Here is a 25,469-nt window from a genome sequence, read left to right on the forward strand (position 1 = left end):
TGTGTGTGTGTGTGTGTGTGTGTGTGTGTGTGTTTGTATACAGTCAGGTCCATTAATATTGGGACATCGACACAATTCTAATCTTTTTGGCTCTATACACCACCACAATGAATTTGAAATGAAATGAACAAGATGTGCTTTAACTGCAGTCTTTCAGCTTTAATTTGAGGGTATTTACATCCAAATCAGGTGAACGGTGTAGGAATTACAACCGTTTGTATATGTGCCTCCCACTTTTTAAGGGACCAAAAGTAATGGGACAGATTAACAATCATAAATCAAAACTTTCACTTTTTAATACTTGGTTGCAAATCCTTTGCAGTCAATTACAGCCTGAAGTCTGGAACACACAGACATCACCAGACGCTGGGTTTCATCCCTGGTGATGCTCTGCCAGGCCTCTACTGTAACTGTCTTCAGTTCCTGCTTGTTCTTGGGGCATTTTCCCTTCAGTTTTGTCTTCAGCAAGTGAAATGCATGCTCAATCGGATTCAGGTCAGGTGATTGACTTGGCCATTGCATAACATTCCATTAAAAAAACTCTTTGGTTGCTTTTGCGGTCATTGTCCCTCTGTACTGTGAAGCACCGTCCAATGAGCTCTGAAGCATTTGGCTGAATATGAGCAGCTAATATTGCCCGAAACACTTCAGAATTCATCCTGCTGCTTTTGTCAGCAGTCACATCATCAATAAATACAAGAGAACCAGTTCCATTGGCAGCCATACTTGCCCACGCCATGACACTACCACCACCATGCTTCACTGATGAGGTGGTATGCTTTGGATCATGAGCAGTTCCTTTCCTTCTCCATACTCTTCTCTTCCCATCACTCTGGTACAAGTTGATCTTTGTCTCATCTGTCCATAGGATGTTCTTCCAGAACTGTGAAGGCTTTTTTAGATGTTGTTTAGCAAATTCTAATCTGGCCTTCCTGTTTTTGAGGCTCACCAATGGTTTACATCTTGTGGTGAACCCCCTGTATTCACTCTGGTCAAGTCTTCTCTTGAATGTTGACTTTGACACACATACACCTACCTCCTGGAGAGTGTTCTTGATCTGGCCAACTGTTGTGAAGGGTGTTTTCTTCACCAGGGAAAGAATTCTTCGGTCATCCACCACAGTTGTTTTCTGTGGTCTTCCGGGTCTTTCGGTGTTGCTGAGCTCACCGGTGCATTCTTTCTTTTAAAGAATGTTCCAAACAGTTGATTTGGCCACACCTAATGTTTTTGCTATCTCTCTGATGGGTTTGTTTTGATTTTTCAGCCTAATGATGGCTTGCTTCACTGATAGTGACAGCTCTTTGGATCTCATATTGAGAGTTGACAGCAACAGATTCCAAATGCAAATAGCACACTTGAAATGAACTCTGGACCTTTTATCTGCTCCTTGTAAATGGGATAATGAGGGAATAACACACACCTGGCCATGGAACAGCTGAGCAGCCAATTGTCCCATTACTTTTGGTCCCTTAAAAAGTGGGAGGCACATATACAAACTGTTGTAATTCCTACACCGTTCACCTGATTTGGATGTAAATACCCTCAAATTAAAGCTGAAAGTCTGCAGTTAAAGCACATCTTGTTCATTTCATTTCAAATCCATTGTGGTGGTGTACAGAGCCAAAAAGATTAGAATTGTGTCCATGTCCCAATATTTATGGACCTGACTGTATAATGTGTGTGTGTATATATATATACACACACTCACCTAAAGGATTATTAGGAACACCATACTAATACTGTGTTTGACCCCCTTTCGCCTTCAGAACTGCCTTAAATCTAGGTGCTGAAAGCATTCTTTAGAAATGTTGGCCCATATTGATAGGATAGCATCTTGCAGTTGATGGAGATTTGTGGGATGCACATCCAGGGCACGAAGCTCCCGTTCCACCACATCCCAAAGATGCTCTATTGGGTTGAGATCTGGTGACTGTGGGGGCCATTTTAGTACAGTGAACTCATTGTCATGTTCAAGAAACCAATTTGAAATGATTCGAGCTTTGTGACATGGTGCATTATCCTGCTGGAAGTAGCCATCAGAGGATGGGTACATGGTGGCCATAAGGGGATGGACATGGTCAGAAACAATGCTCAGGTAGGCCGTGGCATTTAAACGATGCCCAATTGGCACTAAGGGTCCTAAAGTGTGCCAAGAAAACATCCCCCACACCATTACACCACCAGCCTGCACAGTGGTAACAAGGCATGATGGATCCATGTTCTCATTCTGTTTATGCCAAATTCTGACTCTACCATCTGAATGTCCTAACAGAAATCGAGACTCATCAGACCAGGCAACATTTTTCCAGTCTTCAACTGTCCAGTTTTTGGTGAGCTCTTGCAAATTGTAGCCTCTTTTTCCTATTTGTAGTGGAGATGAGTGGTACCCGGTGGGGTCTTCTGCTGTGCTCAATTTCACTGTGGATAGTACCTGGTATCGGACACTTTTTTTAGTACCAAGGTTCCAAGCGAGCCGAGCCGATACTAAATGTGACATCAAAATCCTGCAGATCACTGATTGGTCAGGGAGAATAATCACTACCAGCGTCACTGGATTTCTGACACGTGACATCAACCCGCTAGTTTTAAAGTTATAAATAGTGATAACAGTATAATTTGTTCATGCTACTCTCAAACTGTGAAAAATGAAATGGCTGTGTGCAAAACCACGCCATGGTCAATTAACGAGGTGCAGATTGTCCACTCGTTAGCGATGAGTCGAAATGAAAAAGTCTCTCAGGAAGTGTCTGTTGGCCGCACATGGCTAGGACTGGACTTACCAACAGTGTAGGGAAAAGTAAAAAAAAAAAAAACTTACAAGTGACTACAGAACCATCAAGGAAAAGTGGAAGTAGTTCGACCAAATGGACGCTATATAAACCGACAACAATGGGAGAGAGAGTGCCCTGGACTGGCGTTGATTCACAATGGAGGATGGTATGTTTTAGTCTATACCCTGACTGAACACATCACTTTATTTAGTTGACCAACTACTGGAAGCTTGCTTCTAAAACAACCATGCCAATTTAAGTGTTACACTTGTGTAAAATCACCATGCAACAACTGCTTTATGCAGCAAAATGAGCTAGCAGCTAACAGTCGTGTTATCGTTTTGGTCAGTTTGTGTTGGGTTTAAGATAATGTCACAGCAGTAGAGGCAGCGCAACTATGACAAAATGAAATACAAAATGAAATTTGAGTGCCCAATACGTCACACATAAAACTTTGAACCTGCAAAATGAATTATTGGATCTTAACACACCCCCAAAATACATGGTTTATGTCTCCATACTCTGATTGGCATTGCCAGAAGGTGAGTGTGTCTTTAAGAGCAAGCCTATACAATCTAAATGGGGTCCAATAGAATCTATGTAAAATCTGAAATTGCATAAGGCGCACCCTTGCATCTCTAGATGTACACTTGATGCTTTTTAGAATCCTAGCCCATACTTCCTTCTTCAATACCAAGTTTAAATCTTTGTCCCATAATCTCTTGAGAGAAATTGAAGTCCTGTCCCCCAGACTGTGAATTAGCAGCGGGTAATACACTGATGCCTCATGACCAGCGACTTGCAACATCCCTTCAATATCTATAAAAGATCCCTGATAATCAACGTTCATAAATATTAACTAAGATAAAACTTTGCCCCTGAATTTCAGCTAAAATAGTAATGACTCTTCCTAATTTGTCTTTAATCTGTTTGAGACATTTGAATTGTTTACATGGTGTAATGACTCTCCTGCTCTTACTTGAGCCAGCACAACATGTCCACCCCATATCTTCCCAAATTTTTCAGCTTCCTGTGAGTAAAGATGCATTTCTTAAAGAAACACTATATCATATTTCTTACTCTTAAGAGATATAACATTCCACAAAAAGAGATAATCCACTCATATTAACATTTCACATATTGATATAAGAAAAAAATAGACTGTGTCAAAAACAAGATTATAAAGACCACATTCCAACATTAGTGCAACAAACCAACCCTGAACATCCCCTAAAAAAAAAATAAAATAAAAAATGTGCGCACTAACCCCGCACATGACAGCGCCAACTGGCGTCCTCTAAGCTCTGTCCATGTATGCCTACGAGAACCCCTGCAACAAGCCATTGGATTACTCAAATCTGGTCTTTCTATACCAATTTTGTGAGACAGAATTACATGGCAATAAATCATCTATAAAACAGAATAAGTACAAAGATCGTGCAGATTCATCCATAAAACTGTCCTGAAGGTGTACTACTCTACAAAATAAACTACAGCCGCTAGGCAGCACCAGGACAAGAAAGCGCTCCGTTTCCTCAAACAGTCAAATGAATGTTCAGTGAGCTGGTCCACTCAGCTGCAACGCAAGTTCCACAAGATGACTTACTCACTCCATTGACTTTATGAAGGACATCGCTTACTGTGGGCATGTGAATGTTTTACGGCCATCCTTAGCAGCTCAATTTGACAGGGAATATCAGTGCAAAAGTGACATTCCATTGATGTAAACGTTTCTTACATTCCTTGTATCGATCATGTTTCTCTCTTGATGAATTTGCAAAGTCTGGGAACAAGAAAATGCTGTGGATTTTCCTAGACAGCCTTCCTTTACTTCTCGCGAGATCTTTATCAGATGATCTCAGAAATTTGGCCAATTGATCGGTGCCTGTCTCCCTCCGCCGATTGCTGAGAAGGAACCCTGTGAGCTCGCTCGATTTCCAGTTTATGGCCTGCTATGTCGAGCAGATTCGGAAGCAGCCCATCCAGGAATTTCACCATATTCTGACCATCTTCGGCCTCAGGAATTTTGACGATTCAGACATTATTCCACCGGCTATGGTTCTCCATGTCCTCCATCTTCTCCTAGACATGCTCCAAATCCACCTTGGTCGCTAGCAGATAAGAAGAGCCCTCTCCGATGCCTCCAGATAATCAATCCATTTCTCGACATCCCCCACTCTTGTGAACACCTCAGAGAGCTTTGCTTCCATGGCAGTGATTGATCAACGTATCACAGCAAGATCCTCAAAGTCAGAAACAACCTTCGTCAGCATTGCCGACACGTTCAGCAACTCTCAATGCATTTCCAGCACCTCTTCAACTAAATAGACTCCCAGGCTGAAAAGGAGTCTATTCTTGATAAGCTGCTCAGGGGTGTCAGCTTAAACATATAATAGTCTTTTAATGACTCCAGAACCCGAGGATTCTGAATTCTTTGACATATTGTCCTCCTAGAACAGTTATGGAACAGAGTGTATAGAATCTCACTGGTTTATGTAATTAAATATGTTAAAATTAGCAAAGTGCACAGAGCTCGCCGTTCACACATCCAATCCTCCCATCGCGTCACATGACTCCCTGTCTCCCCACATTTTAACTTTTTGTTAAGCCACCCATTTAGCTCATGAAAACACACTGTATGATCACGAGGAAGGATTACATCAAGATGTAGATTGGAATGCAGGTGCGGAATTTCATATGAATAAAACGGACTACTCCTCCACCCCCCCCAATGAACTCCATTGTAACTGTGAGATGTGGTGAGAGATTCACAGGGAACCGCGTAATTCAACGCTGCTCATGACAGGTAAATGCTGAAATGAAAATTTGTTTGCGATATTCAAGTAGCGTTTTTAATATTAAATTAGCTGGTGCAGAATGATTACTCGATTAGTCGACTGCTCATGCACATTCGTAGCTTAAATCATACATGGTTGCAGTATATGTCAGACAGACGTCTTTGCCTACGGCATTGTATCTCATTGTTGTCCAGTCATTGTCTCGCATATATTTTAAGCGCATCTCTGCTCTTCCTTCAGGTTGCCATAATTGACCATTCACTAAGCTCCCCCTTAGTTTCCGCTGCTCGCTCTGACAGCTTTGCAGAACACACTCACTATGATGCTGTGAACTCTATTTACTATTGCCTTTACTAAGACCCGAATTAATAAGTAAATTCATTAACTTTAAATTATGAACTTTATTTTATCTTGAAGCAAATATAGGTGTCCTTCTGATGTTATAGATGCTCAATTGGGAAATAGGGCTGACACAGTTTAATCCATAGCATGTGCTTCTCGAGATTAATTTAAAGATTAAAAAAAAAAAAAAACACACCTACATACCTCGTGTCATGATTACATGTGACCCAGCAAACATTTGTTTTTACATCACTTAAACTTCTAAAAACTACTCACACGCATTACTCCCATAGAATCTCTGTGGGAAAAAAGCAAACACTCGTCAGAGAAATGCACAGCAACAGTTGCTATGATTGGATTGGTCAGAAACACTTAGCGGGACTTGGCTAAGGGTCATTATCTTATTATCATGATGCTTATTATCTTAATAAGCATGCACCACTGTTTTGAACAAAATTACCTTCATGCTTTTAATATACTGTTTTAAGTTGAAAATTGTTTTGAAGACCCTGCTTTCTGTTCCATTCAGCTGTGCTCTGTCTAGGTGTTTGAAAAGAAGAACATGCTTCTCTAGAGAACTGTGCGTTTTTCTAGTGTTGAGCACTGTCCCGGACATAGTCACATTGCACTGTAATGGAACTTGTTGCTGTAATGATTCAGACACAGCCGAAAATCATGACATACTGTAATCTCAAAATTAAAATAAGGCCCCACTTTGACACGTTTGTGTACAGTTATCATTGAATTTTGAATTTAGTGAAGTCACATCACACATGATCATTATTTTCATGGAAAATCATTGCGGTCACTTCCTAGTACTACAGCCCATCCCTAGTTAACACTTTTATGTTTACATCTTGTGGCTTTTCGAAATGGTTTGTATTTCAGCATTTATGAACTGCCCCCTTTCACCATTGTAAGTGTCTTACTGTTACCATTCTTTAAAATATATGAGAGATGAGATAAATCACTTTTCGTGGTAATCAACATTACCAAATGCTTTTGATTAAGCTTAAATTGTATTGAACCTGTAACATTCCTCATTTTAAAAAGCCTCTAAACACCCACACGTCCAGCTTATTCTGAACAAAAGAGTGCATCCTCCGAATGACCCATAAGAAACAAATCACTCAGGGTCTGGTGGACCCTAATAATACAGGGTTTCACTGGTTTATTTTTGCACATCCCTAACTTCAAGACTTAAAACCCTGTTACAAAACAAGTGTTGTTCACTAAAAGAATTCACAACAAGACCTGTTTGCCTTGGATGGTAGAGCACATACTTACAATTTTTGTGTTTCATTAATTTGGATCTTCTTGGTGAATTTGGATTCTGTACAAAGAGAAAGAGACGTCAAACATTTTGTCTGAAGTGGTGTGGCTTGGTCAGCAGCTAGTATATGCATATAAAACAAATTAAAAGACACAATAAAGGAAGGGAATAGGAAATTGTATGCCACAGTCCAGCACTGATTAGTGAGCAAGCTTGTCTTGTGATGAACTGCTTGTAGCCAAAAAATAATTGTTGGCATGAATTATTACAAGCCAACTCTACAGCTAGATTGCCCCAGATTCTGCAGCTACAAATGCTGAGAAGTCATCTAAGAGCATGACATAACATCGGTAACAGAAAATCAAACTTTCCAAAGGTTCAGGTAGTTTCAAAGAATGTAAAAATACCTTATCTGACTTTTTCTTCTTGGCTGGAAAGCAAAATGTTAACAAATGTTAAAAGACATTACATTCAATCTTAAAATGTAAACACTGCTCTACGAAGATAAGATATTGCAATGAAAGGTCAATACGTAATACTGTTAAGTCTCACCTTTCTTTTCTGCCCCATAAGACCAGTCATTGTCGTTGACATCATCAATTTCCTCTTGATCACTCTCTGATTTGTTTGTGTTGTTGCCGCTGGCAATTCTGAATAATCGGAAGCAAATAAACATTATTAATCGTACTGCAATTTATATCTGAATTAGGGGTGTAGATGGTAAACCAATCAACCAGTATTAACAATTTGCTAGACTAATATTAGCAATTAAAATTACTATAGTTGTTTTAGAAGAAACTGCAACTACTCTGCAACTCGATCCTGGACTTCCTGACTGGGAGACCTCACTCAGTCCGGATCGGGAACAGCATCTCCACCACCACCAAAACACTGAGCACTGGGGCCCCCCAGGGCTGTGTGCTCAGTCCACTGCTGTTCACTCTGCTGACTCACGACTGTGCAGCAATGCACAGCTCGAACCACATCATTAAGTTCGCCAATGACACGACCGTGGTGGGTCTCATCAGCAAGAACGACGAGTCAGCATACAGAGAGGAGGTGCAGCGGCTAACGGACTGTTGTAGAGCCAACAACCTGTCTCTGAATGTGGACAAAACAAAAGAGATGGTTGTTGACATTAGGAGAGCACATAGTGACCACTCTCCACTGAACATCGACTGCTCCTCTGTGGAGATCGTCAAGAGCACCAAATTCCTATGTTCACCTGGCGGAGAACCTCACCTGGTCCATCAACACCAGCTCTATTACCAAGAAAGCCCAGCAGTGTCTCTACTTTCTTCGAAGTCTGAGGAAAGCACATCTCCCACCCCCCATCCTCACTACATTCTATAGAGGGACTATTGAGAGCATCCTGTGCAGCTGCATCACTGATTGGTTTTGGACCGAAAAGTACTGCAGAGGATATTGAGGATAGCTGAGAAGATCATCGGGGTATCTCTTCCCTCCATCATAGACATTTACAAAAAACACTGCATCCGCAAAGCAATCAGCATTGTGGATGAACCCTCACACAAACTCTTCACCCTCCTGCCATCTGGCAAGAGGTACCGAAGCATTCGGGCCCTCACGGCCAGACTGTGTAACAGCTTCTTCCCCCAAGCCATCAGACTCCTCAATACTGACTGGACTGACACACTGACACACACACACACACACACACACACACACACACACACACACACACACACACACACACACACACACACACACACACACGTGTCCTGAGTTGCACTTTAATTATTGTCACTTTATACCTGGCTGCTACCTCAATAACTGCTATGTGCATAGAACACTATCACATAGTATGTTATGTTTACATTTGGCATTTTTAGAATCTGTCATCTTTTTACACTACTGTGTACTGGCCGGCGCTGCACTGTCTCTCACTGTGCATACTGTCCTGTTTATTTTTAGTAATTTATTGTACTGTCCCGTACTTTTTTGCACACATTTGCACGTGCACTTTATATAGGTATGTTATTTAGTCTGTGTAGTCTCATGTGGTTCGGTGTTTGTCCTATGTTGTTTTATGTAGCACCATGGTCCTGGAGGAACATAGTCTCGTTTCACTGTGTACTGTACTAACTGTATATGTGAAGTAATTGTAAAAAGAGGTAATTTGATGTGTTTATCACACGTAAACCACTGTCTTCCTCTCAATTGGGAAATATGAAGCATACAGATAAAAAGTGGGATGTGTGCGTCCATTTAATCCGTGAAGACAACATTTTCTGATTCACATTATGCAATATGTCTTTATAGTTTATTAGTAGCACAAGCACAAAGTAGCACCATATACTAATATATATATATATATATATATATATAAATAAACATCAGCAAGCCTCGGCATCTAATCACATATGTCATCCATGTTACAAGGGAGATGTGCAGTGGAACCAGTGCCTTCGAAGAAGGTATTTTCAGCTGCCGGTCTTATTACTGTCAACCAGCTGCGTACCATACTGACCTCTGCCCATGTAAAAAGATTAGGATTGCCCACCAGAACAAATTGTCGGTAGGCCAAGACTGATTTTATTCTTCCATTGTTAAACTGGTAAAAGACCAGACTAGATTTATAGATACATTCTAAATGTGTTTGTTATGAAAAAAAAGGGAATATACAATTAATGTAATTACAATGTAATTACTCTGTTATTTAAGCCGGTTTCGTTACAGCCATTTAAATCCTGTTGACAAACCAAGTTTAGCCTTTGTCATGCCTATTTGGTCACTTGCTTGATTTATGGCTTATCAGTAAACAGTTAATACTGGCAGTTATTAGTTGAATAGAATATTCTAAAATTTGCATCCATAATCTGAATATGCCTCACATTCAAGTAACATCTATATTAAATGTTCTATTTAAAAAGGTAAAATGTGTATTTCTTCAATGTTAAAATACTTTTTCCAGTCCCAACTTAAATTACTCTGTGGCAGGGTCCTGATTTCACACACCCGGCCCCTAATCAAGCCTCAGAGAGGGATAAAGGGGTTACAGGGAAAGGAGGCGAGAACCGGCTTGACAATATAAATAATAGTTTAATATAAAATCAAAAAGATGTTCACGCACGCACGCACGCACGCACGCACGCGCACGCACGCACACACGCGCACACACACGCACACACGCGCACACACACGCACACACACGCACACACACGCACACACACACACACGTCTGACAGCTGTCCGTAAATCTCTCTGTTGCACTGCAGCTTCCAGTTGGCCTTTATCCCTATCTGAGGCTAAATTAGCCTGATTAGGGGTCGGGTGTGCAGAATCACGACCCAACCCAGCCCTCCACCCTGCCACATCCTCCAAAAAGTTTCAAAACTCTGCTGTGCTATAAAACGTTGATCTGATTGGATTATATAGGATCTCAACCAGCCCAACATAGCAACACTGGCTCAATCAATGACATGAGTTGATAAGGATTATCTGTTTGGCTGCCTATGGCATCAGGGAAAGTGTTCAGGAAACATGTTTGTAAACGATCATTATTTTTACATGCACGTTTGGTGCCGCTAGTGAAGTTAATATTTAGTCATAATACCTGCGGTTGGCAATGCGACTGCTGTTGCGGCCCATACCAAGACATTTCTCCAGGTGAGGAGCAAAGCGAGATGCAGCAATGCTCCGACTGCAGTTAGGACACACACACTCTTTGTTTTTCCACTGGTTATACACTTGCCCAAAAATGTCTACTCCAGGCTGGTCCACGATTTCTACAAGAGATAGTGGACAAAAGAGGTTTAGGTTGGATTTTCAGTTCAATTTCAATCTGCTCCTCACACAAAGCCACTTCAGAAGACTTTAAATGTAGTTTCATGTTGTTGTTTTTTTCTTTTTGGAGCTTGATAGTACAAATTAATATAAAGTTCCATAGTATTAAATATAGCATTGTGAACATTCTGCGTATGAACATCTATTTTGTTCCATGGAAGAATGAATGTTATATGGGCTTGGAATGAAATAAGGGTAAGTAAAATGGTGAAATAATTTTCATTTCTGTGTGAACTATTTCTTTAGAATACATGTCAAAATCCTCCCCAGATGCTTTAAACATTACATATGAGATAAAAAGCAGTTACTAACTCACAAAAATTCTTAGTCAATACCAAAATTACAATTTTGGCAAAAAATTCTGCTAGTAAAAGACATATATTATGACACAATGCTTAATTGAATATTTTACGTTCTATGTTTTCGGTGCGAAAGTTTGTTATGAACAAGCTTTTGAACTAAAACAATGGATTCCTATGGAGCTATTCACAACAAGTCACACCCGTCTACAATCCAAAGGTTTTTTATTTGCGAGGAGCAGTCCTTATTTTATTTTTGGACTACAAAAAAAAAAAAAAAAAAAATGACTGACCAATGAGAATTTATTTAGTCACGTGTCCCGAGCCGATGCAGCTACAAAATCCAGCTTGTTGGTGGCGCCAACACACCAAAAGTTACTTTTCAAACCAACATCAAACACCTAAAGAAGAACAACTAGGAACTAGCGTTGAAGATGGAAGATCGTTGTGGCTTGGTTTTCCTTGTAGAATGGGTCGCAAAAAAACCTTACTCCCAGCAAACTCAAAAGTCGTGTTTTGACTTTCTTCAACTCTGCCTCTTCTGTAATAGAAGGCTGTTGCTCCAGCAGAAAGGTGCATTGAGGAACCAAGTGTACTGGAATAAAAAATGTTTCGTAATGTGCCACCAATTCTTCAGGAAAGGGTTGCAAATTGTAATTGTCTTAATTGACAATCATTAATGTTTCAGAACGAAAATCGACTAATCAAACAAAAACAGTAATACAATGCAAGTTACGAAACTCAAAAAGACAAAGATTATTCTTCAATCAAAGCTTCATTTATACAAAGTTAGATTTTTGATCTTTCTAATGTAAACATGACATCAACATTGCATCGGAAACAATTCCTTACTGTAGAACAGGGGTGCCCTTTACGTCGATCGCGATCTACCAGTCGATCGCAAAGGCAATGCTGGTAGAACATTTTTATGTACTTTCGTTAAATTTTAATAAAAATAAATATAATGTCGTTCCTTCTTTTAGTTTCTGTCTGACTTGCGCTTGACGAGTAAATATTGACCAGACAAGGTTTTGTTTATTCAGTTGCCATGACAAATAGGTTTGCGCATACGTGCCTTCCAAGGACTTCTGGGAACAGAGCGTGAAATTGCGATGCTACTGCCCGGATTAGGCAAAACTGTCTGATTCCATTCAGTGCAAGTCATCAGAATAAGGTAAATGCCCTGGCTATTGTAATCTATTGTGCTGTAGGTGTTTTGGGTTTAGTTTTAAAACTGAATGATATCAACATTGAACATTAATATATATTTTTTTATTAATTAGAAGATGAATTCCATGTAAGGATACATGCAGTAGTCCCAACAAGCATTTTCTTATTTTAAATTAACTGTGTTTTTTTTAGTTGGTAGACCTTACTGAGTTGGTCATTTAAAAGTAGATCATCACACAAAAAAGTGTGGGCACCCCTGCAGTAGAAGGATATGTGAAAATGTGAAACAGCCACCTAATTAGGTGCAAGTACAGTAGCCTACTGTTTAAATATAATTTAAATGCGAGATGATTACATAAATCGCAGTGTTTCTCAGTGTGATGTCTGTAAATTTTGTGATGTCTCCTCTGTGATAAAACTCATGCGTTCGGATGACAATTAAATCACGAGGGACCAGCAAGACATTTTGTCAATCACATGATTGCAGTTGCGCTTGTTATATGGAAAAATATTAAATCCACATGCTGTGTCCTATGTATTTGCGTTTAAAATGTTTGAAATTTTAACAACAAATAGGGAACCATGCTTCAAAATGCTGTGGACATTACAGTGTACATTTTCACATACGGAGCATGCCACATTTCTTGTGAAGAGCAATTAAAATAATTCAAGAATCTGTTTAACGCAGCTAATAAAAGACTGTTTAAAAAAAGCTAAAAAAAATCTGTCAATGGGGGTGCGCATGTTTCGTCACCCACATTACCTCAGTGGCACTGCTTGCACACTCTCTCCTAAGTACACGCAAGGAGAGATAGAAGCCCACATATCATGGACAGTAAAGATAGTTCAAATAAAATCTGAGGAGCGATGGTAAGTGTTTTTCTTATGTTTTATCTATCAAAATGAATTAATTATCTGTCTGTGTTTAAAAAGTGGATGTGGAAATTTAACCTTTTAAATAAGATAGACATTAACCTGGCAAATGTTCTGGGACTTCGACCCGTATAAACGAGTAGTCATGCATTAATAAACGTTTCTACATTAAAATGTGATATATTACAAATTTATTACATTGCTGCTATAATAATGGACCATTTCAAAAGTTTACGTGATCTGGCTCTCCTTTTTTCCCGTTCTACTTAGAGTTCCCATTTGCTGGAGAAGTGACAAATGTTATTATTGTGAATTATTAAAAAAAATTATGTTACACAATCCTCCAACTTTCACAACTGTACATTAATTCCACAGCTTTTCCCATGTACAGCGCAATTGTATGGCACTTAGCAGTGGTAAAAATTTTTTTCCAAAATGGCTTTTGGATTAAAAACTTGAGATGTGGATTTGAACAGTAATTAAATTACCACACGATCTTGGTGTTTGTCAAAAAACATTTTTCTCACAGGAGGTGGCAGAAAAACAGACATTTTGGATTTGCTGGAATGCTGGAATGACCTCACGTCCCCATGTAAATAATTGCCGTCCGAATAGGGCTTAACATTCACTAGTCAGCACATAAAGGGATTTATTATAGTTACATTGACACGTCTAATTCTGTTAGGTTTACCAATTCAACTAATTTCTTTCAACAAAAAGTGCTTTTAGAGTTTGGACTTGGACTTGAGTCTGAGCCACGAGTCCAATTTTAATGGATTTGGATTTGTCACGGACTCGGACTTGAACCTTTGGGACCCACATTTTTTTCCGAGTCCAGCCAAGTCCCTGACATTTGTGATGCAATCAAATAAACAAATAACAAAACAGAAATTAATGAACAAATATCTGTCTTGACGTAGATATAGCCAGAGTTGTTTCACTGTGTTTAAGCAAACGCACAATCAGGCACATTCATCAGTCAAGCAATACGCTTGAATGTTACTACAGATACTACTGTATAACATCAACTATCGAGGTGGATGGCACGATGAAAACATAAAGACGGGTATGCATCCAATGTAATTGAAACTAAACAAGGCAGTTTCACAAGACAACTGGTAAAATTTCACATGCCGTTTGTGCAGCCAAGATGGTGCAAGCACTGTCATACAGCAAAATAACATTGCGGTTTCATCATGGTTAAAAACTTAAAATCAAGAACTTCATTGAGTTAAGTCACACATCATATGTCTAACAGTTAACTAAAAACAGCATATCGAAATAAAAATACATTATAATAGCATTAATATTGGATATTAAGCCTTTTTAGGCATAATGTATCTACATATGTAGGCTTCTGTAGTCTCTTGTGGTCCATGCAGTGTTGTCAGCTTGAACTGGTCCATAATAGCTTGATGAATTAATATTGTAACTTTTTAAATAGTCGGGGGGAAAAAGCATCATTGCTAAAGCAGACTACAACTCTAAAAAGATAAACTGCAACCATTTATTACTGATTGAATATATTCCAAGCATTGACAAGCTGCTTAAAATACATTCTTTTACAGTATTTGTCCACCATTCACAATATTCAACCATGCGCAATAAAATATTAGGATATTTTGGGCAGTGAAATGTTGTTTATAATTTAATTATAAATAAAATACATGTATTATTCGATGACAGAGATTGTGTATAAAGCTAAACTTCCTGTTACGAGATTAATTTAGTTGGTTATGACATTTTTGTTTTATTTCATGGAACTGGAAGGGAATATTAAAAGTGCAGAGGCAGAGCTGAAGTGCCGAATGTCAACTAATGGCCTCAGAGAATTGACCTGATTGAAATACAGATAAAATACTACTTTGCCATGGAAAGAGTTTAGCGTATTCAGGGCAAGACAGTCATACTTTGAGTTGGGGGACAAAGCAGGAAAACATCTGGCTAGATATATAAAACAGAGAGAGTAATTTTCTACCATTCCCTCAGTGAAATGAGAACCCCAGAGGGTTAAGGCCTTGCCCACAGGCAAGGTTCCAGGGCCAAACAGCTTTGCTGCTGAAGTTTTTAGATCTTATGCTACAGAACTGGCTCCACTCTAGCTAGACGTTTATAAGGAATCATTAAAGAATGGAAAGCTCCCTCCAACCATGACACAAGCCCGGATGAGTCTGATTCTAAATAAGGACAAAGATCCAAGCGAGTTTAAGAGTTACCGTCCAATTTCCCTGATCCAGCTAGACGTTAAAATATTTTCAAATATTTTTGGCGAACCAATTAAGTTATGGCATCTCTTATACATATTGATCAGGTGGGGTTTATTCGGGGCCGTAGCTCTTCTGATAACATTACGCATTTCATTAATATCATGTGGTCAGTTGCGAATGATCAGACTCACTTGAAACCGAAAAGGCGTTTGATATGGTAGAATGGGATTATCTTTTTAAAATTTTGGAAATGTATGGGTTCGAGAATACTTTTATTGGATTAAGTTACTTTATAGACACCCAGTAGCAGCGCTACAAACAAATTGATTAATTTCAGATTATTTTACTCTGGACGGCAAGGTTGGCCTCTTTCCCCCTTATTGTTCTGTCTTGCCCTGGAACCATTAGCAGCCACGATAAGGAAGGAAGATGATTTTTCCAGGGGTGGTGGTGGTGGGAGGTGTGGCGCATAAGCTCTTGCTTTACTCAGATTATATTTTATTATTAGTTTCCGATCCCACTAGATCTATGCCTTGCCTCCACAGAATTATTCATTCCATTTCTAAATTCTCAGGATACAGTGTTAGTTTGTCTAAATCTGAAGCTTTGGCTCTGACAGCGTACTGCTCGGTAACAGCTTTTCAGCCAGGCGCCTTCCAGTGGCCCAAACAGGGCATCAAGTACTTGGGTATTTTACTCCCAGCAAATGTGTGTGATTTAGTTAGAGTTCATTTTGAGCCTTTAATAAAAAGGTTTGAGCGATGTGGACAGGTGGGCTTCAATACATTTATCTATGTTTGGGAAGGTTAATTCCAAAATTCATCTACCTGTTACAATCTCTCCCTATAGATGTCAACCTCTCTTATTTCACGCAATTTGATAGCATAGTGAAGACCTTCATTTGGAAAGAAAATGTCCCAGATTACATTTCAGTAAGTTGCATAGGCTGATTGGCATAGGTGGGCTAGGCCTACCCAAGACTTTGCTTTATTATTATGCATTCGGTCTCAGACATTTGGCTCATTGGTCGCTGCCACCTGAGAGAGCCCATCCCTTGTTTTGTATTGAACAGGAAGTTCTTGTTTCTCCCCATTTCACAATTGCAAAGCCTTTCTATCAAACTAACTGGAGAAGTTAATTTACACCCCGCTATCTTGCATTTGCACTCGGTATAGACAAAGGTGTCCAGAGAGTTTAATTCGGACAAATATTTAAATGTAGCCTCGAGCATATGGCTGAACTCAAAATGATGTATTCATAAATCCCCTTTCTGCTGGACAGAATGGACTGATAGGGAGGTTAATACACTCTGTGAATGTGATAGTGTTGAGGTCCTTTGAAAGTATGGTTCGACATTTTGGGAATCCCAGGTCTCAATTCCTTAGATATTTACAGCTGCGCCACCTGCTTGGTAATATTTTTGGGAGTAGCACACACCCCCCTAAAGCGGCAGATACTCTGGGAGTGGTGAATACTGCTTTTGGAAAAAGTCTGGGTGATGGAGCTTCTCTCAAGAGATTATGGGAGAAAGTTATGAAAAACACACCCACCTAATCATGTGTTTAAGATTAAGTTATTTGAAAGAGCTATGTCTTTTAAGTGTAAGCCTTTAATATTCATACAACGGTGAGGCCAGTTATGGTCTGATTAACTCTTAAATGCACACATCAAGTCTTTAATGACCCAGGACCTCATTCCACCTTCATCCTTTTTTTTGGAGTTATGCCCTCACCTCTTTGTATTCCTCAACCTTTCTCATCTCAATAGTATAAAAAAAGGCAAAATTGGCAACTGCTTAATTTCCATAAGAGTATAGGGTCTTTAAAGACCCTAGATATGTAATAGTGTCACTCGCGCTACTCAATCATTTTTGACCCAGGATAACCCCAAATGGAGAAAGAAATCTCCTCAGAACGGGACGACTCCCAAACAGGTCAAGAAAATGAAGAGGAACTTGTTTTTAAAACAGGTGCGACATCTGTGGTTCACATGACGATAATCACTCGTAATACAAGCAATCTGTTTTACCACCTTAAAATGAAGCATGCAAGAGAATATTATGAAAGCCAATAGATGAACACTACATTAATTCGGTCATTCGCTAGTTTTATTTTATATTTATTTTCTTCAAGATGGTTTTATTTTCTTTGAGAGGATCTTAAGTTTCTTGAGCAAAGTTTACAATAATAATATTTGATATACTGTTATATTTAGCATTTTGGTCGATTTTTATTTACTTTGACATGGTTTGTCTTGTTCCAAATAAAGAGGAAGTAGTTTTAATTTATAATGTAATAAATTCACTGACTGGAGTTAAAAAAAATAGGCATTACAACAGGGTTATTTAACATATAAACCCATTTTTATTGATTTTCCAGAAAACGTTTACTTTATTGTGAAATATATCGTTATCGTGATTATCGTAAAATTACTCATCGTGATATAAGATATTGGTCAAATCGCCCACCCCTATCGTGTACACATACATATTATACAGTGCATCTGGAAAGTATTCACAGCGCTTCGCTTTTCCACATTTTGTTATGTTACAGCCTTATTCCAAAATGGATTAAATTCATTATTTTCCTCAAAATTCTACAAACAATACCCCATAATGACAATGTGAAAGAAGTTTGTTTGAAATCTTTGCAAATTTCTTGTTCATTGAGCACTGCTGTAATTAGTGGCCTTTAATAATAATAATATATATATATATTATACACACATACATATATATATATATATATATATACATACACACACACACACTAGGGCTGTCGATTTAACGCGTTACTAATGTGTGATTAATTTTATAAAAAATAACGCGCTAAAAAAATTTACGCAATTAATCGCAATGCCTGTTTGCACATGACGTCACTGCGTTGCTGTGGTGCGAAATGCAGATGGAGGGCAGGAAGTGATTTTCTACATAGGATTATTAGCATACAAACACTATCACAAACTCAAAATGCCTATGTTTTGCACAGCTTTTTATCGTGTACCAAATGCTGTTGTTCATAAGGGGGAAAATGCAAGAAATTGACTGAAAAACGCTGGACAACCTGCATTTGCAGTTTAGAGGAGCCGAGTCGGATAATGCTCATGTGTGCAGTGAACACTTCATCAAAGTTAAGTTAATACAACTTATGTGGCTATGTTTATGTATCGTTAGCTGTTTCCGTACTTTGTAAAGTTAAAGAAATTGTTTTTTCTTTTCTTTGTTTGTTTGAGTTTGTACCCCTGTAACTGAACAAAAATATGTAACGATAGCAAAGCGAATTACAAAGCCTTTACAGGTGAACGTAAATAACTTACCCTGCCATGCAATTGCAATGAGCTGCAATAACTTCTCCGTCTTGTTTCGCGATGGTCCATGTCTTTAGTGGCGTTTCGGCGGACCTTTGAGAGTGGTTAACCTAATCATGTAAACAACCGCAACGCTAACATCCAGAGGCGCCACAGTGTTTAATGTCTGTTGCTAGGTTAATCCACAGGACAAAAAAGTTGCCTCCATACTTTTGTATGCTTTCATTTGTGTTCTGGAGTAGAAGGAAGTCTGGAGGACAAGGTAGTTGCTTATATCTACAGCCTCGATGGCAGGCAAGTATTCAGTTGAAAAATTGCTCCTTTTCAAAACGTAAGGATCAAGTACAACATATGTTGTGATTTTCTGTTTATTCCTTTCTCTCGTAATATCGTCTAAACTAGTATGGACTTTCCTCCATCTCGTCCATTGTGCTTTTCACTTCCTGCCCTCCATCTGAATTTCGTACGTCACAAGAATCATGTGACTGCAAACAAGCCAAGTATTAAACTATATTTAACTTGACACAGTGACCTAAACATTTTGTTTATGACAACACACCTGAGATGCTACACAAGCATGTCTGACACAGGTATACATTGACGGTCCTTAAACAAGCCCTCATAATAAATCTCCAACTGATTGACCAATTCACTTGTATTGCTGTGAACTGTATGCCAATGATTGACTTATGATCAATAATATGGTAGTAAACAATACATTGTATTCTAAAGCCGCTTTTTGTATTGTCTAATCAATGATTAACTCTTCTGCCACAAGAATGTAATGCATTTTAATTATCTGAATATTTTTTCATTTTATATTTAAATATATTTATATTGTTTTAATATTTAAAGATAACTGTATAATTATTTCATCATTATATATTGAATTATTGTTATATGAGGGGCTTTCTCAGCAAATATTTGTATATGCGATTAATCATGATTAATTAATCGGGACACCATGTAATTAATTTGATTAAAAATGTTAATCTATTGACAGCCCTAATATATACACACACACACTACCTTTCAAATGTCTGGGGTCACTTGCCTGAAATGTTTCTCATGATCTTAAAAACCTTTTGATCTAAGGTGTTTGCTTAAATGTTTGAAATTAGTTTTGTAGACAAAAATATAACTGTGCTAACATTTTAATTTAATTACTAAACTATAATTTTATTTAAAATTATAAAATGGATGACTTGGACCTAATAATTAAGAAACGCAGCCACAAAGTGCCCAGCATATAGATGGGAACTCCATCAATACTGTTTAAAAAGCATCCCAGGGTGATACCTCAAGAAGTTGGTTGAGAAAATGACAAGAGTACTGTGGCAGCGGGGGCGTGGTCAAGCGCCCGTCCGGGAGAGAAAAGCGGTAAGGGCGCTTGCACCTGAGCTAAATTATGTCTAACACCTGTCTCTAATTTCAGTGAGCATGGGGAGAGCGGCATAAAAATCAGCCAGAGGGCCTCCATAAAAAGAGGAGTGACATGAGAGTTACGAGGCTGTGTCATTAAGCTGGCTGTTGAAAGAGTGCTCCGTGCACGTTGTTTTGTTATTTGTGATCATTATTGTTAATAATAAAGACCCTCACCTTTGAGCCACTGCGTCAAGTGTCATCCCTTGGAGGAGATCTTTACACTGGTGCCGAAACCCGGGATTTGTTCATCCAAGTATGGAGATGGGTCGCCCCGTAGAGTCCTCCAGTCCCTCGCGACACTACACCAGAGCCACCAACAATCCCTGCTTGAGCTCCGGCAGGACCAGGATCGCCGTTTTTTTTAGATCATGCGGCCTCAGGCAGAGGACCGGCATGCCATCCGGAGCCTCCTCAGCCAGGAGGCCGCGCCGGCCACAACCGCGACCCCGGACACCCGCTCCACGCTGCCCCCGCCCACGTTACAGAAGATGGGGGTAGCAGACGATCCTGAGGCCTTTCTTGATTTGTTTGAGGGAACGGCAGAAATCTGGGGCTGGCCGCATGAACAATGGGCAGCCCGCCTAGTTCCTGTCCTGTCAGGGGAAGCTCAACTCGCGGCTCAACAACTGCCGACAACTAACCTCCTGGCCTATACAGACCTAAAAAGAGCCATTTTGCAACGGGTCGGTCGGAGCCCGGGAGAGAATCGTCATCTCTTCCGGGGCATGAAGTTGGAAAAGTCAGATCGCCCGTTCGCATTTGCCCAACAGCTCCGGGACGCCTGTCGAAACGTGCTCGATTTTATTCGACCTTGGATTTAACAAAGGGCTATTGGCAGATCCCCTTGACACCAATGTCCCGTGAGAAAACAGCCTTCACTACGCCGTTTGGATTACACCAATTTGTGATACTTCTTTCGGTTTGTTTGGGGCTCCGGCCACGTTTCAGCGCCTCATGGATCGGATCCTCAGACCACACACCGCTGCCTATTTAGATGATATTATCATTTATAGCAATGATTGGCAGCGGCACATGCAACATCTGAGGGCCGTCCTGAGATCGTGTTGCGACGGGAGGGGCTCACAGCAAATCCTAAGAAGTGCGCGATTGGGCGTGTGGAGGTACGGTATCTGGGGTTCCACTTGGGTCATGGCCAGGTGCGTCCCCAAATTGATAAGACCGCGGCGATTGCGACTTGCCTTAGACCTAAGACCAAAAAGGGGGTGAGGCAGTTCCTGGGGCTGGCTGGCTATTATAGAAGGTTTGTGCCTAATTATTCGGATGTCACCAGCCCGCTGACTGACCTCACTAAAAGGGGGCTCCAGATCCGGTTCAATGGTCGGAGCAGTGTCAACAGGCGTTTATGCAGGTTAAAGCCGCACTTTGTGGGGGGCCGCTTCTTCATGCACCTGACTTCTCTCTCCCTTTTATTTTGCAGACGGACGCTTCAGACAGCGGGCTGGGGGCCGTACTCTCGCAGGTGGTGGAGGTGGAGGAGCACCCGATGCTGTACATTAGCCGTAAGCTCTCCTTAAGGGAGACTAAGTACAGCACCGTGGAAAAGGAGTGTTTGGCCATCAAGTGGGCGGTCCTCACCCTCCGTTACTACCTGCTGGGGCGGGCCTTCACCCTCTGCTCGGATCACGCCCCACTGCAGTGGCTCCATCGCATGAAAGATACTAACGCCCGGATCAACAGTTGGTATCTGGCCCTCCAGCCTTTTAAATTCAAGGTGGTCCACAGACCGGGGGTGCAGATGGCTGTCGCCGACTTCCTCTCCAGAAATGGGGGGGGGGGGCGGTGGGGGTATGTGGCAGCGGGGGCGTGGTCAAGCGCCCGTCCGGGAGAGAAAAGCGGTAAGGGGGCTTGCACCTGAGCTAAATTATGTCTAACACCTGTCTCTAATTTCAGTGAGCACGGGAGAGCGGCATAAAAATCAGCCAGAGGGCCTCCATAAAAAGAGGAGTGACATGAGAGTTACGAGGCTGTGTCATTAAGCTGGCTGTTGAAAGAGTGCTCCGTGCACGTTGTTTTGTTATTTGTGATCATTATTGTTAATAATAAAGACCCTCACCTTTGAGCCACTGCGTCAAATGTCATCCCTTGGAGGAGATCTTTACAAGTACATTTATGCAAAATCTAGGCAAAGTGTGGCCACTTTGAAGATGATAAAATATAACATAGTTTTTATTTATTTACAACATAATTCCCATATTTGGATTTCTATTATTGGGTAGTTGTGATGACTTTACTATTATTCTAAATTGTGAAAAATAAAATAAAGAATGAGTAAGTGACCCTAAACTTTTGAGCGGTAAGGTTTTTTTAAAAAAAAATTATTATCTATGCCTTGTTGCTGTTTTGTATCATTCCTGTCACCAAGACAAATTCCTTGTATGTGTAAGCATACTTGGCAATAAAGCTGATTCTGATGCAAACATACTGATTTAAAGATGGTGTGAATAAACCAAACTTTTCTAAACGTACCAAACAAGTAATCCCATTAACATTCCAAAACCAGTTTAAGCCCCAGAATGCCAGTTACATAAACAGGTCTGAATCTTACCAAAGTCCTTCATACTATCCTGGTCTGTATCATCCAGGAAAAAATATCCCTGTTTGACAGCCCTGTGAACCTCAAAACAAAGACCCAAACAGGTGTCCTCCACCAGGTCAGATAGGATTTCTTGAGCAAAGCCCTGTGGGAAAAGCCGCAATGCATGCGTCTATTAAAGGGACAGTTCACCCAAAACAAAAAATTCTCTCATCATTTACTCACCCTCATGCCATCCCAGAAGTGTAAGACTTTCAGTTTCCTGTCAAACACAAATGAAGATTTTCAGAAGAATATTTCAGCTCTGTAGATCCTCACAATAACGTGAATGGTGATCAGACGTTTGAAGCTCCAAAAATCACATAAAGGAAACATAAAAGTAATCCATACGAATCCAGTGGTTAAATTAATATATTCAAAATCAATATGATAGGTATGGATGAGAAACAGATTAATATTTAAGAAACTTTAGTTTCACTTTCACATGTGAAAGTGGAGATTTAGAGGCACCACATGTGACTTTCAGATGTGAAAGTTAAAGGGAAGATTTAAGAGTAAAAAAGGAATTAATTATATTGAACTTTTTCTGCACCCATATCTATCATATCGCTAAATAAGATATAGACTTAACCACTGGAGTCTTTGGATTACTTTGACGTTTCCTTTATGTGATTTTTGGAGCTTCATAGGTCTGGCCACCATTCACTTGCATCGTAAGGACATTGTAAGACTGAAATATAAAAATAAAAAAAATTTCTTCTGCTGAAGAAATAAAGTCATATACATCTTAGATGGCATGATGGTGAGTACACAAGAGAATTTTCATTTTTGGGTGAACCATACCTTAAATTAGTATGTTCAAATCACATCAAAATAATGGTTCATTTTCAATTTGCTGTCAATGAACACATTAGATAGGTAAACAAATTATGTAATAAGAGTAAAATGTAGACCATGAAACAGCTTTTTGACACAGTGTTGAAATACTAGCATTAAATATTTGTGAGGAAACTATGCAAATATGCAGAATATAATAACATCTGAAAGATATATGTACTCACTCACCTCCATCTTACTCTTGTCCATACGGGACAGAGAAACGTCCTCCATTTTCATTTGCAAACGCTCCAGGACAATGCACTGTTGCCTACATGCTGTAGTGCAACATTCATCGACTGAGGAGAGACTGCAACAACAACAAACCAAAAAAAGGAAGACAAACAGAGCCACAGGCAGGGCATGAGACAGCAAAATATAACCACAGACGCGAAAACATGAGTCCTCGTAACTGATATCTGCATTTCATTATAATATTGAGAATAACTTATTAAATCCCCAATATAATTGGGGAGGTATGAAAATAACTGCAAGAACAATACATGCATGACATTGCATCACATTTAATAATATCAATTTATTGCCATCATTCGAGTATCACAAATATAAAAGGTTTCGTCAGAATTTTCAGGTTTTCCTATTAACAAAGGTTTGTAGATATCGACTAATCTTGTCAATTAAAAATAAACTAATATCCGAATTACACATAGCCCGCCTCGCACTGATTCGCATTTTAGACTGAAATAATATGTTATATCCAGAAGCTTGGATACAGTTAAACTAAAACGCTTTAATGCATTTAATGGCATAAGCCGATAAACGACCAGGACTGTTATTGAACAGAATTGCTGCATAATCTCCGTTACAAAGACTTTCAAAAGTTAAGGATTGTGTCCAATGTTTTTGACTAGTAAGAAGTTATACATTTGAAAAGCTAGATTGTGGCGTGATTGCCAGCATTAGTCTAGATTAAATGTTTATTACTGTCACTCACCAGCTCTGGAATGGAGATTGTTTGTCTGTTCACTGCACTGACTGTGCCTGCTCATCTGATCTTATCAATATATTGAAATTGCATAGGAACTGACCGGTTCTCGGTCGCATTTGTGGTTTGCAAATAAAAGGTTCAAATATACATTTCCTTCCCGATATTTCCGCGAATACAAAAACAAAGTTCCACATACATGGCTAAATATGTTATGCCCGTCTGCAGACTGCCATTTCCCTTCACTCAGACCCAGCGAATCGATAATCAGCAATCAATCCTGGATCGCTCAACACTGAATCGCTTAGCCAGGTCTGACAGTATTGGCAATGGGCGAATTCCGAACGGAAGTGAGCATGGAAGTGGGAACTCTGGAGGAAGCATGGCACTCGCGTGTCATGTTATTATTATTTTTTTTTAATGTTTTTATTTATTTTATTAACAGAACATAATATACAACAGTATACAGAGAATTATACCAGAGTGTACAGATCATTAATTCCTTAATCAAAAAAGTAACCACGAAAAATACTACAAGTTTTTTTTTTATTTTTTGTTGACAATATTCTCCAAACAGGTGCTGAAGTTCTTGCTCTCAAGGGCCCAGTTTTTCAAAAGTAATCCACTAGGAATTTGGAGAACGGATTGGATCAAATCTTGAAAATGGGTTTTTCAAAAGAAAAAAACGGATTACATAATCGGATTAGATCACGTAATCCAATCTTGGTTTTGATCCGGATCAAACCTTTAGTTTGGGTTTTTCAGAACTTTTTTGTAGGATTTGGATCACTTTGATCCAAAAAATCTGGATTAAACTGATCC

The 25,469-nt window shown here is 39.6% G+C and overlaps 1 protein-coding gene across 5 annotated transcripts in view; it reads right to left on the minus strand.

Moving 5' to 3' along the window:
- The window catches only part of LOC127626425 (ataxin-7-like protein 3), a 29,731-nt gene extending 4,813 nt beyond the window's left edge, over nucleotides 1–24,918 (minus strand). Inside the window, exons 1-8 of one of the 5 annotated variants that reach the window (XM_052102172.1) lie at nucleotides 24,657–24,918; nucleotides 23,891–24,011; nucleotides 23,051–23,087; nucleotides 22,838–22,970; nucleotides 10,762–10,933; nucleotides 7,737–7,834; nucleotides 7,592–7,614; nucleotides 7,199–7,244 (exon numbers count right to left, since the gene is read on the minus strand). In XM_052102172.1, the coding sequence (XP_051958132.1) occupies nucleotides 7,199–7,244; nucleotides 7,592–7,614; nucleotides 7,737–7,834; nucleotides 10,762–10,933; nucleotides 22,838–22,970; nucleotides 23,051–23,056 (478 nt within the window). In that variant the 5' untranslated portion in view covers nucleotides 23,057–23,087; nucleotides 23,891–24,011; nucleotides 24,657–24,918. Of the gene's footprint in view, nucleotides 1–7,198; nucleotides 7,245–7,591; nucleotides 7,615–7,736; nucleotides 7,835–7,962; nucleotides 8,286–10,761; nucleotides 10,934–22,837; nucleotides 22,971–23,050; nucleotides 23,088–23,890; nucleotides 24,012–24,656 lie in introns of those variants that run through there. The other 4 variants (XM_052102171.1, XM_052102173.1, XR_007968454.1 and 1 more) reach the window with 4 other exon arrangements.
- Between the last annotated feature and the right edge of the window lie 551 nt (nucleotides 24,919–25,469).

Source organism: Xyrauchen texanus, chromosome 33 (assembly GCF_025860055.1).
Source record: "Xyrauchen texanus isolate HMW12.3.18 chromosome 33, RBS_HiC_50CHRs, whole genome shotgun sequence".
Lineage (NCBI taxonomy): Eukaryota > Metazoa > Chordata > Actinopteri > Cypriniformes > Catostomidae > Xyrauchen > Xyrauchen texanus.